Source organism: Semicossyphus pulcher, unplaced genomic scaffold, assembly GCF_022749685.1.
Source record: "Semicossyphus pulcher isolate SPU_LCO1_2020_fin unplaced genomic scaffold, fSemPul1.0.p SCAF_13, whole genome shotgun sequence".
Taxonomy (NCBI): domain Eukaryota; kingdom Metazoa; phylum Chordata; class Actinopteri; order Labriformes; family Labridae; genus Semicossyphus; species Semicossyphus pulcher.
The window spans coordinates 27,218,530-27,235,714 of record NW_027211637.1 but is presented as its reverse complement, the minus strand read 5'-3'; the positions used below and the strand labels follow the sequence as shown (position 1 = coordinate 27,235,714).

Below are 17,185 nucleotides of genomic sequence, written 5' to 3'. Positions count from 1 at the left end.
CATCAGACCAGGGGCATATAGCATCATGTGCCCCGCTGTCAGAAATAGCACTGCTGTGAGGCCTCTGCTGGATTCTGGTGGTTAAAGGAGCCGGTTGACATTCAGCATGTGATTGTTACAAGTTAAAATCTTACAACTGCTTTATTGTAAGAAAGTTTTTTTTCTTCGCAGATCAGTTGAAAGTTTTATGTCAAACTCCCTCAGCGGTGGTGAGGCTGTTTGTTTCTTCTCCTCGGGGGAACTTTCTAACCCTCAGGTCGGAATCAGTTTGGCAGATACAAAAAGGATCTGAAACTCATTGAATACAAAGCCAGTTTGTTCTTTGTTGTCAGCACAGGATGGGAAATATATTCTGTTAACGTTCTCACTATTTGTGCCGCGACATGAGCCTGCAAACATCCCCTCCATTAGTTTGCTTTATTGCCTTTGTTTCCATAAACTTCCCGCCTTTTGTAACCACTTAAAGGTCGGCTTCGCTTTATTGCGACAATGAAATAGGTTAGGGTTGGGATTATGCAGTGCTTTTTTTTTTATATATTGTCTTAGCCATTTGCATTGTGCTCAGTAAGATCCTGGTGCTATGGCTGGAAGAGACGAGCTGTTTCCATATCTGAGCACGACAGCAATGGGAAGGAAATTCTGTTTCCTGTGCTGGATGCTGAATCCTTTTCGGGCTGTCTCTGTCCTGTTGGCTGCCCAGACGCGCTGCTCACCCAAGCGTCTGCCTTCCTTCCCCTCTGAACTACTTTAAAGTGAGAGATGTACAGTTTGCCCCCGTTGTTACTTGTATCCTGTTGTGTTACAATTCAGCAAGGGTAAAGGAATTCCCATTTCCTGATGTCTCAGGCGTGTACATCGACGCTCTGAACAAACATCTGGAGCCTAAACGGTTGTTGAGATGAGGCTATTTTTAACCTCTTTTGTCCATTGTTGAGTTGTTCCCTAATCATCGTTGACCATCTTCTCCACAGATATTAACATAGCGTCCCATGTCCTCTTAATCTCTCATCCTGACCTCCAAGCTCTGATCCCCGAAGAGATTTCTGGGAGACAATATCCAGCTTATCTTGTTCTAGGGGCTCCTTTACAGATATTCCCATTGCACCAGAGATATTAGCCACTTTGTTTGGAAAAGACACAAAGGTTAACATGTCCACTTAGAAATGGGGGTGGTTGCTGGTATGGGGCTACTGGGGTTAAATTCTTCCCATTGCTAATTTTGAATGGTGAGCTTGAGAATTCATTTCTCTAGACTAGTGATTCCCAGTGTGGAGGGCCGGTCAGGGATGCTGCAGGATTTCCTCCTCGGATTGTTTATTTATTCTATGAGTCAAACTCTATTTTTGGTTTTGAACGTTTCCAAACTGAAAAATGAGCAGTGGATTTTCACAATTCAAATTTGGACTAGTGGAGAGGATCATAGAGTCCATTTCTTCAGTTTTTCTGTCTTTTATATCAGGATATGGAAGCCGGAAGAATGTGAAACTTCTGCCACTAGGAGTCTCTCAATCAAAACAATAACAAAAGACGTAGTTGGATGAAGTTGCGGAGAGCCGTTAGAGTTGTTGTCTTAAATCTATCAGGCCGAATTAACATTCAAGGACTACGTCATGAGTTAACGTTTTAGTCATTTTACGTTTACATGTGATGTCATATCATTTTAACGATAACCATGCAAGTAACGTTGGCTAATGGGAACAGTTCCCTCGACTTTCTTGCTAACTCTTTGATGTATTGTGTCATTTCCTGTGTTTCGCTGGAAGAGGCAACCTACTGAAACGCACCGTAACCTTGAATAAGATTACTTGGTTGGTAATTCTTGGTTTAAATATTGTTGGAACAACTTGGGATATTGTAAAACTCAAGATATATTATGACGTCATCTTGTTTCCAGACAATTTAATGCAGAAATGATGCATACTGTATTAGGGATGCACGACATATCAGCATGTTATCGGTATCTGCAGATAATGGCTTGAAAATGACATATCGGCATCGGCAGATACAACTTTCACAACTCTTAACGAGCCAACACTTAGCTCACATTCTCAGCATTTTACCGGACTTAACAACACCTCAAAAATACACTTGCGGCCACAGCCGACGCTTACAGAGAGTAACATAAACATCAGTGCAAAACTAAATTACATATTCATGGACGCACACACGATAAAGAGAGTCTGTCAGCGATCACTGATGTCTCCGTAGAAGGTGCAGTAAACAAGTCCGGGCATGTCTCCCTCACTGCCGTGTTTCGGGGGGGTTGCTGCATTCAGGTGCGCTCAGAAACGTGAGTGACCTCTTCCGTTAAGCATGAGGAAGGATGCAAGATGTCTGCGATATGGCAGTTTTTGGCCGCTACAATAAGAGTAGGCATTATATTAATTCCACTACAGGGGAGACTCTGCAATTAGGTGGAAAAAACATGTGCCTAATATATCGGTATCGAAATCGGCAATCGGCAAAAAGGGTTGGAAAATATCTGCATATCCCTATATTGTACCTTTAACTTAAAACATCAGCAACCACAAACAAAGGAGCCCTGGTTTAGGTCCTGACAAAATATCTACGGATAAACACCCCAGCTGTAAGCAGGTAGAAAAGTGGCTAAGTGGTCCAGAGGTGTATTTCCCCAGCCTTTACATATTCTTAGATGGACAATGATTGGCTAAAGGTCCTCAGATTTGCAAGCCAGGCAAGTGATAGGAGGATGAACTAAAGCCGAGGCCCACGGAGTCTTACAAATCTGCCTATGTGGATGAGAAAAGTAGCACGTATCAAAACCTCTGTTGTATACATAGTCGTGCTCTAGTTAATGATATGACAGCTCAGAGTTGCCAGTTACAACATCCTTTGCGGCATGTCAGTTTTCCAGGTGTGCAGCAGTCAGAAGTCGGGACTGTCAGAACAAGTGATGGAAAGGTTTGTCAGTGTGAACAGACCTCAAAGTGAAGCTGATACACACAAACCTGCCCTTAATCATGGCATATTTAGTGAGATTCTAAGCTTGCAGGGAAAAAGATTATTCACAGTAGGGCCGTAAACCATACTGCTCTGTGACATCTTGTGTACGTCTGAGTTTCTCAGTCGATTCCGAGGAAGGATGAGCAGAGATATAAGTGCTGTGTTTAGTCTGCGCGGACATTTGGCTCAAACTTCAGGCTGTCCTTGATCCACGGGGACCAGACAGGTTACTGCATTCTTGTGTCGCCTCAGCTGGTTTCCACGTCTAATCACATCAGTTGCTTCCTGAGAAAAACACAATTGCGGCTCATATTCTTGTGTTATCTCTAGAGGAGAACAGATGTTGCGGCATAAGTGGTCCATACATCAGGGTAATGTTGCCTGTCTGTCAGTTTGGCCCGGGCAGTGGGCAGGCTGCGGCCAGGCCACCCACTCGGTATTTTTCAATGGGCAGTTTGTGAGTTCCTCTGGCACTGCCTGTGTGTGTGTGTGTGTGTGTCCCTGCGTGTCATATACACTCAGAGGGACGAGTTCTGGCAGCTGCAGTTATTTTGGTGAGGTCTTTGTTGTTGCAGAGCTGGGGGCCCTCAAGGTGGTCGCACGCTGACCCTCGAGGAAAGGAGAAACTAGCTGCAAGTTCTAATCAAATGCCTCACACCCTTTTGTGGACAAGGCAGGCTGTGAAGTCGTCGGACATGTTTAGTGTGACGCCTCCAGTCACAAATGATCGTCAGTGTTACTTCGGGTCGACGTGGTTCTGACAGACTTCTGCTCAGTCACTGAGTTTAGCCTCAGTGCTGCACCGAGCCCCATGATGCTACACTCTGTTGTACCAATAACAAATGTGTTGCCGTGGAGAGCTGGCTTGTGCCGCTCCTCTTTAGGAAAGAGATGTTTCATAGAAAGAGAGCGTGTGCGGCCGCATGAATTATCTTTTTTTTCCTCAGGGTAGCGTCAAGCTCAGGCTCGTAACTGATACATCTCGATACATCTTGATTGCCTTTAGGTTATCCGTGCTGCAAACATGAGAGAGCATATTACTAACACAATAGTGATTGAGCATTGAGCATTTGCAGTATCACAGACTGGGTGTCTGTGGCTACTTTGGCAGAAAGAATCACAAGCAGCGCCCAGTTAGTGACGCGTTTTCCATCAGCCAGCAGTGGTTGGTCTGCCACAGAGGGTAGGCGGAGCTAAGCGGCTGCTTTTCCAGTCTCTGCAAGTGTTGCGAGTAAACAGTAATCTACTATGGCTGAACAAACAAAGAAAAGATGGATGACTACAGATACAACTTCAACAATAAGTGAAAATACAAAGAAAAAGAAACAAACTCGATGCTCAGATGAAGGCAAATGGTAAGATGCTCCCGCAATTACCGTTTATCGCCATAGGTGCCGCCAAAGATAACAAAACTGAGATCTTCGAGATTCCCACTTTAAATTTGAGAATAAATACAAGTTTACAAAGACTTTATCAGAACTTGTTGTTCTTGGCAGTGTTTTCAGTTGTCCCATGGATTTTTATTGCCAGATCTGACAGTTTATTTGGACAAAGCTTCACAGCTCATCAGTGGCTTCCTGGTCGGACACTAGAGAGTATCCGTATCAAATAAAACTTCTCTTGGGATTGTCAGCTCTTTTTCTCTGAAGGATAACACACTCTGCATGCCAAATTACCAAAGGGACTTTGTGGGGATTACAATATTGTCAGGGGAGTTCCTCAAAGGTCCCCAGTCCTTGGGGAAAGTTTCTGCGGTGTGAAAGCATCTCTACTTACTTTCAAAAGATATCTTAATTTGTCTCCTGTTAGGTAAGAGGGGTATCTTTAGTCCCTGTCATGCTCTGAAACAGTAACTGCTTTGTTTCAGTCATGGTCTGATCAGCACATAAAAGGCTGGAGAGTTATAATGAAGCTGTTTCCCTTTCTCTCTGGCTCTCACTCCCTTTTCTGACTCCAACACGGATCACAACATATCTGCGACCTTTGAAGTAGCGGATATTTCATTATCTTTAATTAGTCTGGGTGACTATTTATGGGGCCGGCCACAGATGGTTTGGGTAGGGCAGGTTTTCTGTCAAGTGTTTCCTGGCAGTTTGCAGCATCATTCAGTTCTGGAAAGCCAAGCTTCTACCAAACACTCTTTGTACACCTCCTACCCACACCTAACCCAAGATCTGTTTGGGTTTCCAGCGCAGACAGTCGTCTTTAGTGAAGGCCTGGTTGTTACTGGATGGAATGAAATCAGTTTAAACAAGACACAGAAAACAAATACAAACACAAGGACATCAAATGTTTCATGTTCCTTTGTCTCACTATTTGGAATAAGATTAGCATGAAGTGTTCAGAATTTAATTTGTAATCATCTGCGTGTGCACGAGGGACGTTATTAATGACGTAGCGATCAAAACGATCGATCGATCATGACCAAATGACATCTCCACGTTTTAAGCTTTATAAACAGCAATGAAGTCGGGACATACGGAGATACACAGTAGGATTGTTTACATTGCACAACAGAACTACATATGATTGTGTGCGGACAGAGAGTGCTTGCCGTTAGAACACTGTGTGAGGAGTAAACTGGTCCCGCTGTTGTTTATTTGGTTGCCACGACATCACGTGTGATTGACGTCCTGTGACTCCTGTCACTGTTTCAGTGCTCTGAGAGCAGGCGAACCACCATTCTCGTTTAATTGCAACTTCGGGACACGTCATAGAAATCTGAAGCAGCCGGCAATAATTCTTCCACGGCGGGCCGCCGCTGCAAAATGTATGTCGCGGAAACACTGATCTTTGGATATTGAGTCCTTTGATGGAAAGAAGGGACGATGTTGACCAATCACAACAGTGGTTCTAGCTCTACCTTGAAGACCGGGGTCAAGGCCTGGTGTCTAAGCTGCTTCAACAGAAGGGTAATAACAAAATGGACAGAGTTGAGTTGATCTACTGGTGTCATCCACAACCTTTCCCATAAGACACATGAATATAACCACTGTTAATGAACTGAACCGAGCTTAATTTACCCGCTCTTCATCTGACTGTAGCCCCAGCAAACTACACTTAAATTCTAAAACAAGACCAACTTTTTTCTACAGCTAGAGACATGATGTATGAGACGCCACGTGTGTTTTGTCGGTGCAGCTGTCAAACAGCTGGATGCGGCACCTTCACTTGATTATGAACGAGCTGTTGTTTAGTGCTGTGTGAGGAGGTTTGTGGAGTGGACTCAAACAGAATCTGGATCAGAGTTGGACAGTCTGTCTTCACAGCACAGTGAAGGTGTAAAGGATAAAAACTATACAGGTATATATTGAAAGCCAGTGTAATAAAATTAGACTCCCTCACTTAAAACCCATCCTTGTTCCAGAGTGACCTCCTCAGTTGACATTTCAGGGCATGCCGATGATGTGACTGCAGCCAAAGTGGTGGAAGAATAAATGAGTCACAAGAAAAACCAAAACAAGGTCATTGTTGTCTGTGCCAGTTCAGAGGGCTTAACTTTTGGTGAGAAAATGGTTATTATGGTGCTGAGTTCTTTCCATTTAGAAGGGAAAACAGGAAGCAGCTCCTCCCTGCGCCGCTGCAAAGCCCCAGGGTGGACAGCAGAAATGTGAAGAGCAGTGGGCGGAAAGCGTGTTTGGTTCGTAGGATATCCTCTTTCTTCTGTTGGACTGAATGGGAGTCATTTCGAAAGGGATGCCCTCTGACCTTCTCTCCTTGACGCTGTCATGCGAGCAGACGTCCTTGTGTGTTTGCAGACAGACACGATTTGGACTCGTTAGTCAACAAAAACCACAGGACCCATTGTTCCACTAACCACGACCTTCTACAACATGGATGGTAATGATTAGGGGGGCAGTTCATGATGCTGAAACTAAATTGATTAAGACAGTTTTAGCTTCTCTTAAATATGTGATGACAGCTTTACTTTCACTTCTTGCAGTTATTTGTCAGCACATTTCAGCAGATGTATCCTGTTTGTTATAACTTTTCCTGATGTCCTCCTGTTTTAAGAGTAGACTTAAAACTTTCCTCTTTGATAAAGCTTATAGTTAGGGCTGGCTCAGGCTTGGACTAGCCCATAGTTATGCTGCTGTAGGTTTAGACTGCCGGGGGGATCTGACACACCAAGCTTCTCTCTCTCTCTCTCTCTCTCTCTCTCTCTCTCTCTGTCTCTCCCATTAACATTACTAACCACATATCTTCCCGGGAGTTCTCGTGCTCCCTTGTCTTGGAAAGTTCCTGGGGATCGTTGCTGCAGACCACCTGCTGCTGTGGACCTGCTCGACTGCAACAACTACTAACATCAGCCTTCCCCATAGTATCATTATTGTTGCTGCTAATGCTAATAGTAGACCTGTTGACTTCAACTGTTACAATTACGATTACTACAGCCTTTATCATTACTCTGCTTCTCTCGCTGATTTACTTATTTTGCTAATCTTCACCCTAGTCTACCACTATTATTGGCATTGTAACCATAAGTATGTGTCTGTTGTTGTTCATGTAACAAGGACATATGTTGTTGTTCTAACAAGAACATATGTTGTTGTTGCTCTCTATCCTGCATCTCCTTCTATCCCATTTTCGGCCCATCCAGTCGAGGCAGACGGCTGTTCAACATGAGTCTGGTTCTGCTCGAGGTTTCTGCCTGTTAAAAGGAAGTTTTTCTGCCAATGTGCCGAATATTGCTAAGTGCTACTCATGGTGATTCATGTTGGGCCTCTCTTTAAATAACATAAAGAGTCGGTCTAGACCTGCTCTTTCTGTAAAGTGTCTCGAGATAACCCTGGTTATGATTTGGCGCTATACAAATAAAATTTGATTTAGCAACTGTCTTTCTGACTGTCACTTTCTATTTCTCTCCTCGCTTCCAATCACTTCCTGTCTAACTTTCCTGAAACTTTAACCTCTCTGCACCTGCCTGGCTAACTCAATCCTCCTCCCGTGGTCCTTGTGTCGCTTTTCTTGTTCGATCCTTGACCTTTTGGCTCTTGTTTGTGCCCCGCCGACCTCTGCGTCACGTCTCCTCTCCCCCCCTGTCTCTCGCTCCTTGCTCCTTGCCCCTCATTGCTCGCCATAGCGCACTGGTCGGACTCTTCTTATCTGGGGAACATTCAGAGCCCAGTCGAACCAGATTACAGTAAGTTCTCAAGCACTTCTTTCCCTTTTTGTGCTGCGGCGGTTTACTGCTCCTCTCTTGTCTTTGGCACTCTGTCCAGTCACCTGCTCTGCTCAGTTATGCACTCTCATTTCCAAACACTCTCAGATAACATTCCAAGGAAGACGCAGCTTGGGCATGCAGTGTCCAAGTCCAGCAAGTCTGTTTTTCCAAGTGTCTTGCAGGCGTCTCTCGGTGTTTTCTGATGCCAAGGGAAAATGATGGGGTTGTTCCATCGAGTAATGCTGCAGTTAATCTCACTCGAGTGACAACACTGGCGTTTCCAGTTGCAATGAAGATATGTTGGAATGACATTCAGTGTAGCTGTTCATCTCCACGGACTGCCAACACTTGCAGAAATGTGTTCCACAATTTAATTCAAAACGTCTGTTTTGTAATTGTAACCTCATGCGTGTTGGCTCATCCGTATGATACAAACCAGCTGTCTCACAGAATACTACAATAGTCCACAATGTGGAGTTGTTCTGACACCATTACAAGTATTGGAAAAGCCTTCGATGCCAACTCACAGGCAGGATCAGCATGGGCAAGTCAGAGATCCCGTACCGACATTTATTGGCCTTTAAATAACTTTCAATAGGAATCAATTCTTCTTCACAGATTCCAGGTAATTTATCACGTCATCACAGCGGCAAGTAACAACAGTGTCTTGCTATCAAACAATGTAACGTTAGTAAGCGTTGGGGAAATGTTAGCGAGATGGCAATATTGTACACTGGACATCACACAAGCAAAATGGCGATGTGTACAGTATGCAAGGCTTCAGTTTCCAGGGGTAGCTTGTGTTTCCATTGGGTTAGTGGTAAGGCCTTTAGACGTTGAATAATAACTCAACTCAACTCAACTTTATTTATAGAGCACTTTAAAACAACAGAGTTGCCCAAAGTGCTGTACACACACATAAAACAGTTAAAACAATAGAAGACAATAATAGCCAGCATCTCAAACTGAGTTAAAAGCCAACGAGAAAATGTGTTTTAAGAGAGGATTTAAAAACAGGAAGTGAGTCGACCTGCCTGATGTGCAAGGGCAGCTCATTCCAGAGTTTTGGGGCAGCAACTGAAACGGCTCGGTCCCCTCTCGACTTCCTCTTCGTCTTTGGGACGACTAACAATGACTGATCTGCTGACCTGAGGGAGCGTGAGGGAGCGTACGGCCGGAGCAGGTCAGACAGATACTGAGGGGCAAGACCATGAAAACATTTAAAAACAAAGAGAAGAATTTTAAAATCAATCCGAAAACGAACCGGGAGCCGATGAATAGACGCTAAAACCGGGGTGATGTGCTCTCGTTTTTTGGTACCAGTTAAAAGTGGAGCAGCAGCATTTTGAACCAGCTGTAGTCGAGTGAGTGACGTCTGGCTAAGACCAACATTGTGGATTAAAATCTCGAAGTGATGCCGGGAATCGTAAAATCAAATCAAATAAGCCTATATGTATATTTTTTTAACGCACTAGAATGGGGTTGGTACATTGTATTGGCCAGTTCCCAAGTGTCTGTAGGGAAATAAGGGTATTGTAAAATCCCTACTGAAAACAGTCATGGTTATACACAATGATGGTTTTCTAAGCTTACATTGGAAGTCGTGGGAGAGCTCAACAGGGGAAGCTTAATTGAGAAGCTATGGAGTTCCCCAGAGGGCAATAAGTGGACTTGGAGACAGAGTTGTTTGGCAGAGTACCAGCAAAAGGGTTAAGTAGCAGGGGTCCTGTCTACAAGAGTTAAGCTAAGAAAGAGGCAGCTGGCATATGAATATATATCACCAAGAGAGAGGGGGAGATTTAGAAAGACATGGATATGAGAGGGAGGGAGAAGGAAAGCTCATGGAAGGGAAAAATCTCGATTATTAAAGTTTTTGATGGGATATTTGAGGAAGTGCGGTTTTGGCCTTGTTGTTATGGATTCTGGCTCTTTCTCACTCCGTCTCTAAATGGCTCGGGTGGTGCCAGCCTGATGTCGTGGGCGCTGCCTTGGGGGGGTTGAAGGTCAAGTCCAATGCGGCAAGGCTTTAAAGGCCAGGCTGGGCTCTCTGCTCAATCAAGTCTTTGTCTTCCGCATAGGCCTCTATGTGTTCAGAGGGGGCCCATTGCACAAAGCGGCCACAGTTCTACTGAACAGCTTTAACAGCTAAACAAGTATGTGAATTAAGAGTGCGGAATGCTCCTTTTTTTCATCCCACTCGTCATATCTGCACTCTCTGACAGATTCATCTGTCTTCATGGTGGCTGTGCTCGACAAGGGGACTTCCCCCCCCGCTGGAAACAGTGAGTGATGCAAAGGAGAATGGGTCTTGGAGTAAAAGAGCCGCTCGTTAGCAGCGGGGCACAACCCGGCGCGCTAATCAAAGGATCTCGGGCGGCTGCAGTTCCGCACTCGCCAGCCCGTATCGTCAAAGCGGCAAACTCTGAGAGAGCTGCGGCTACAAGCTGCTGTTGACCCGGCGGCGAGAAACCACTCAAGTGATTAGATTATATGCGGGTCAAATGAGGCGCTTTGATGACTAACTTTGATGTTGCCTGTCTTCTGGTTCCACATTCAGGCTTAACAATTATTGCTATAAGTCTCACAGTAACAGCCTGCAAAGCTAGCACTCAGGCACCCTGCCAGGCTGTGCTGAAGCCTGCAGTGCTGCTCTAACATGTTCACCTCGCTGTGTGTTTTCATAGGCACTGCTCAGTTTACTTTGTCTTAAATGGGGCTTTTGCTCACCAGGAATGGGATGTCTTGTAGTGCCAGTACTGTGTGGAAGAAAAGAGACGGTTTAGGGAGGCCAGCTGTTTGCCAGCCAAAGCTCAGGCAGCAAGTTTCCCCACAGGCCTTTAACGCAGAGAACACACCGCCTGAGTGTGAGTCACACAACCTTTAACTTTTAATTAAGTAGCTTCTGGTCAGCATGATAAATGTGTGCTGTCAGTGTCCACATGTCTGCTGATGTGTAATAATCAAAGGCGAGGACAAAGGGAGGAAACGATACGTACTAAGAGTGTTGCACTTTCTCTGCACACTGTATTTGTTTGTGCAGATTTATTGTTTTGCACATATTTGGGCATGCGTGTTGTTAACCAGGGGCTCAGCAGATGCCTACTTAGAACATGACTCTTTGCTTTGGGCTCTGCAAGTAGCATCTGACTGCAAGAAAACAGTACAAATATTGACTTCCTCCCTAAACCCACACTGCCAGGCTGAAATCAGAGGCTGGCAGGCCAGTCCTAACAAAGTGTTGGCAGCAGTGTGAGAACGGGGCACCCTGCGGGCCTGCGCTATTTTAAGTTTCACAGGCTAAGCCTGTGACATTGGAATTAGAATAATACAGCCGGCATTTTGGTTGATAATGAGTTGCTTGTAAAGCTCATGAAGATGTTCTATATAGGTAGTTATATATAGAATTTGACAATGTTTACAAAGTCTCTCTGAAGTCTATCTGGGCTGGAGAAGTTGATTACTTGAATTAATCTGCTCAAACACTTCTTCAGATACAGTTGATCCTATAAAACACCGAGCTTTGGGATGAGGAATTTGAACTGGCGCTGGTGCAAGAAGATTAATGCCATAGAAAGAAAGAGTTAGTGGCAATAATTATGTGTTAACCTTTCCATCATTTATTCTGAATAGTGTTATTGTACAGAACACAGAGGAGTTTATGTCGCAGGTTGGGCTATGGAGCCCTGAGATTAAAGTGATAGTGTTGGCCTGTCACAGATATAACCGTATTTGTTTTTTTAACAAAACATACAATGCAGAAAACGATGCTAGTGGTAACAGTGAAAATGGGCTTTGCAACCCATGATTTATCTACACTGTCTGCAGCACATGTAGCAGAGCATTACAGCTGAGCAGGCGGCGGTCCATGCCTGAATCGGTAGAAGATGCATAATAATGTAATCTGTAATAAGGTTATTTTGTTTATGAGTACTTTTACGTCTTCGTAGTACAGTAATATCGGTGCAAGATTGTTGCACAATCCACATGGGAAAAGGTTTATCTTTGATTCCAGCTCGAGACTGATCTAAATCTGCCCCCATGTTGCTAATCTGCAAACTTCTTCCCATCAATTTGGTTTCAGTATTTCGAAAAACCCTTATTGAGTGCTTATCTGTATTGGCTGAAAAGTATCGGTATCGTGCATCTGTGGTGTCCTACAAATGCATTGAAAAAAATCAGGATAACATCATGATTTGGCAGGTGGATGAAGGGTTTGTATTCGGTGCAACATCAGTACTAAAAGAGAGACAAGGAAGACAAAACTTAAATGTCAGAGTGATTAGAGGGCAGGGCCGGGCACAATATAACTATGTTACTGCCTCACTCAAGGACACTTTGGCAGAGACAGTTAACACAGTACGCAAAACCAACCAGCTGCTTGTAATGTTTGAAAGAGAATCAGTTGACCTTTATATTTAATGACCAGCCAGTCTGTAGACCGCTGATATAACTGCTGCAGCTGCTTGCCTTCCTGATGTGTTCCACTGGGTGCATGCGGAGGGACTGTTGAGCCCACAGTCATTCACAGAGGATTTTCTTCTTCTTCCTCTGCAGCTGCTGGCACAGTAGTGATGCTGACTCAAACTCCCACTTACCTCCCAGCTCTCTGATACCATCAGTGTTAAATCAGGAGGTCTGCTGCAAACTCACGGCCTTGCTACTTTTGGCTGATATCCACGGATTGTGTATTTGAGTGTTTGCATTGATTAGGTCTCAGACAGTGCACTTTGTTCTGCCGTTGAAACAAAGGGGCTTTATTAGCATCTGTCTGCCAATGTTTGCAAGAATGCCGGGTATGTTTCCATATCTGTGACTGACAAAAAGACACAAATAGTGAGGAAGACTTGCCTCCATGCTGTAATTTCATGGTTCTATTTGAGTATGTGGGGCTAGAACATGCCTGTGTCAGCGTGTGCATCTTGTTAGGGCAAACGTGTGGTGCAATGCTGTAGTAGCCGATTTTAGCATAAACCAGACCGCAGTTGAGATATGGAAATAGACGCCGTAATTTGTATGTGGCTCTTATTGAAGCCACAGTCATGCTCTTTTCTGAAACATTTAACCGAAGACTTTCCAGTTTCCCATATCACATTGTCTTTAATAAACTTAACGGCTTGTATTTGGTTTATAATATCTAAACCCAGCAACAGCTGGACGTTAATGCTTAGCCTGTGGTTGCTGTATGTTATTGTGTGGTTCAGCTGACTGACCCCCCTCCTCTCTCTGTGTTCTTTAGTTTACTACAGAGCTCTCGTCAACTTCACCAACTCCCTGGTCTACGGCCCGGAGCTTGAGGACATCTTCTCTCCTGCTTTTAATGAGATCTCTGAAGCAGTGGTGGACACGGTATGTTTTATTCTCACAGAATAAATCCTCCTGAATGTACAGTGCGCCGGCTGAAGTTGCCTTATAAGGTTCAGGCTGGATTTTTTACGACTCTGCTGATTTAAGTGTGTGTAACCTTATGTCTGAAAATAAGGCCCCGGCTTGTTTATTTCAACTTTAACCGAGTCTGGTTTCTCCCCCCCCACAGCTGGAGTCAGACTACAACAGGATACCAGGTGTCCAGACAGTCAGCGTGGTCCTCATTAAGTAAGAACACCAATCCTTTAAATCACTCTTTGTGACATCCAAAGTGGATACCCTGCAGCTGCGTGCTGCCTGGGTGTCTCACTCTGGCACAGGTGATATTTATTTCCCCTTTTCCAAACTGCACACGGCCTGCAGTCGGTAATTAATCAGCAGTGAGTAATCCCTCTAAAGGACATCCAAAGTTACCTCTAAAGAGCTTTAATCATCTGTAGAGCACTACACTCAGTCTGCAGCCTTACCAAGTTTGTCTTGCTCTTTGCAGGAAGATGATAAGAGAGGATGGCGTGGACGTATTCGTGGAGCTGGACGTGGGCTCAGACTACAACAGCAATGACGAGCAGATCCGCAGCGTGCTGTACAACGTGGTGAAAGAGGGAGCCATTGCTTCCTATGTCACATCAGTCCAGGGCTTTCAGTTCAGACGACTCGGGGAAGGTAAGACCTGAACAGATGGGGACACCACTTAGCAAAGCCATGTAATCAGTGTATTCACACGGCAGCCATTTTTCCACTGACTTCATGCTCAGGCTAGTTGCCTTAAGTTTTATAATAAACTGCTGTTCTGCTGTGTTCAGGCTTGTAAGTCATTTAAACGCAGGGAATAAATCATTCTTCTTGCTTTTTTGATTGATCAGCAGCTAAAAAGAAAATGGATAGTTACAAATTCGGACAGACAAATTGGAGGGACAGCATATTTGATAACCTATTAGCCTAACAGACCACAGATTATGTTAGCATTTACTCAAAGCCTAGCTAACATTTGATAGTGTTACACGAGTTGATTGGAAGCACCCACTTCTAGGCTTAAATATGTGTCCGAATTGTGTGTTGATATTTAAGAGTTAATTTCCTAATGTATTGGAAAGGTGCAACTTCCTAGCTAAAGGTCATGTTAGCTAAGAATTGGTTTAATGCTAACTTTGGCTGGTGTCACTAAGTCAGCTACGCCACAACAGCTAACGTTAGCATTCAACCCATTCCTAGTTAACGTTATTTCGAGCTAGCTAACATAATTTGCTAGGAATTTACGCCTTTCCTATCATATGTTGTAACACTATCAAACAGTAGGCTAATGTTCGCTAGCAAGTGGATGATGCTATCATTAGCTTTTGTCTAACAGTAGCTAATTGGTTGTTGTTTTACCTTGAAATATGGCCCGATGTCGGATGGGCATATTGATCCATGGGGAGCTACTTTGATACTTTTAGCATTTGAGATTCCCAGCCTGAACCTGAACATGACATCAGAGCAAAATGGCCACCGTGTGAATATTTGGAATGACGGACACAAGAGTTTGCTGTATACGGTTTACAGCAAATTAAGGTCCACATTAGCAGGAGGCAGCGTCCTTAACTTCTCCCTCTGGTTTCTAGCTCAACCTCTACCTCCAGTGGAGCCTATAGCGGTGCCAGGTTTGTACTTTGCCATGCTAGCTGCATGGTTGACTTGAGCCGACTGTACAGTAGAAACAGTAGGATTGAACTGTAGTGCCTCTAGAAAGAACAGTCGAGCATTTCCTTCCTTACGATGTTGAAACTGGACGATGACCTTTACTTTGCCGTGTACAAGCAATGGTCATGTGGCCTGAGGAATGTTTTGCATGGAAGCACCAATGCAATGTAGTCTTCTAGGTATGTGCACATAAAAATTCAAGTAGTGTTCAGTGAGAAAGAAGGACCTTTGCATGGCATGAGTTTGAGTAGGAATGCTGCTGTTCTCTGCAATCGCAACCAGCTCTTGATTCCACCAAGTCTGTACACAAGAACTGATGAGATAGAACGGTGATTACTTTGTCTTTAATGTCTTTACTTAGACAATAGGGTTTCCATCTATTGGTTTAAGTTATCTGTCTCATTTTGTGTCTAGTCTGTGTCTGTCTTGTTCGTCTTTCTTGTCCTCGGGTCAAGTCCAATCTCGTTTGTCAAGTCTAGTCTGTTAAGTCTAGTCACTACTAGATCTGTAGGGCCTAGTGGTTGTGTCAAATCTTGGCTTGTCTAATTTAGTGTACCTTTTCTGTGTGTTCAAACTAGTCCTTGTGTTTGGTCTAGTTTGTTACGTCTTTTTCTGTCCATTCTTTTAGTCTAATTTAGTCTGTGTGTCTACTCTAGTCCTACAAGTCTAATCTAATCTGCAGAATCTAGAGGTTGTCTAAACTAGGCTTTGTGTCTTGTCTAGGTTGCATCTCCTTTCGGTGTATCTAATTGTGTAGTATAGATTGTGTATCTAATCTAGGCCATATTTCTAATCTAGGCATGGCTAGTCCATGATGTGTGTTTCTTTTAGTCTAATCTAATTTATGCGTCTAATCTAGGTTTAATGTTCAGTCTAGATTGTGTGTCTAGTTTAGTTTAGCTCGTCTGTGTTTCTAATCTAGTTTGTTTCTCTAACCTATGCCTTGTGTCTAGTTTATTTTACGTAGTTGTTGTGCCGTTTTTGTTCTTGTAGTGATTCTAATTGTTGGGTCTAATCTAAGCTTTGTGCCTAGTCTAGTTTGACGCTCTATCTGTCCATCTATCGACCTATCCATGTCAGTTTGTTTTAGCTTAAGCATGTAATTGGTTTCACACTTAGCTTAATATTTACAAATCATGAAACATACCCCAAGTTGTTCTTCACCTCACGTTGTTATATTTTTGCTGTGATGTATCATAATTGTCGTGTACTAGCTCTACTGTAGCCTTAGCTTGCATGTCTTTGATCCGCCATCCCCACCCTCGTTCCCTCTGCATCTTTCTTAGTAACCCCCGGCATCAGACCGTGCATGCCAGATGAGCACAGGTGTGGTGATGGGACATGCATCCTGATGGAGTACCTGTGTGACAACAGACCAGACTGCAGAGACATGAGTGATGAGATCAATTGTGGTGAGTGGCTGGCAGCTTGTAACGTGGTCGGCTTTAGCATGGACTTCTTGCTGGATGTGAGATACGATACATTCACCAGGATCTATTTAACCACTTGTACATTTGCTAAGTTTAATCAAATTTGTTTTAGAAACTAAACGGCCGCTTCCTCCAGTCTTCACCACCCCTCCCACCACAACCACCACCACCGCCAAGAAGCCTCCAAGGCCCCCAAGCCCACCTGGACCCTGCAGAGCGGATCAAGCCACATGCCAGAGCGGAGAGTGCATCCCTCGGGACTACATCTGCGACGGAGAGAGGGACTGCTCGGATGGAAGCGACGAGTTCAGATGTGGTCAGTGAAGCAGCCTCGTGCGTGTGTACCCTCTCAGACAACAGCAGACACCCTTATCATCCTCTGTCTTTTCACAGGTACTCCTTCTCCCTGTGAACCCAACGAGTTCAAGTGTAAAAACGGTCGCTGTGCCCTTAAGCTTTGGCGTTGCGATGGAGACAACGACTGTGAGGATAACTCAGATGAAACAGACTGTCGTAAGTCTCCCTTTCTTTTCTCATCGTTCAAGGTCTGCCTGAAAATATGCTCATTCATTTTTCTTGCAGA

General features: G+C 44.2%; 1 protein-coding gene across 1 annotated transcript in view; it reads left to right on the top strand.

Moving 5' to 3' along the window:
* The window catches only part of hspg2 (heparan sulfate proteoglycan 2), a 103,988-nt gene that overhangs the window by 34,109 nt on the left and 52,694 nt on the right, over positions 1–17,185 (top strand). The window contains exons 4-9 of the mRNA XM_069660946.1: positions 13,365–13,474; positions 13,662–13,720; positions 13,983–14,155; positions 16,459–16,584; positions 16,715–16,918; positions 16,996–17,115. Of these exons, the coding sequence (XP_069517047.1) occupies positions 13,365–13,474; positions 13,662–13,720; positions 13,983–14,155; positions 16,459–16,584; positions 16,715–16,918; positions 16,996–17,115 (792 nt within the window). The remainder of the gene's footprint in view (positions 1–13,364; positions 13,475–13,661; positions 13,721–13,982; positions 14,156–16,458; positions 16,585–16,714; positions 16,919–16,995; positions 17,116–17,185) is intronic.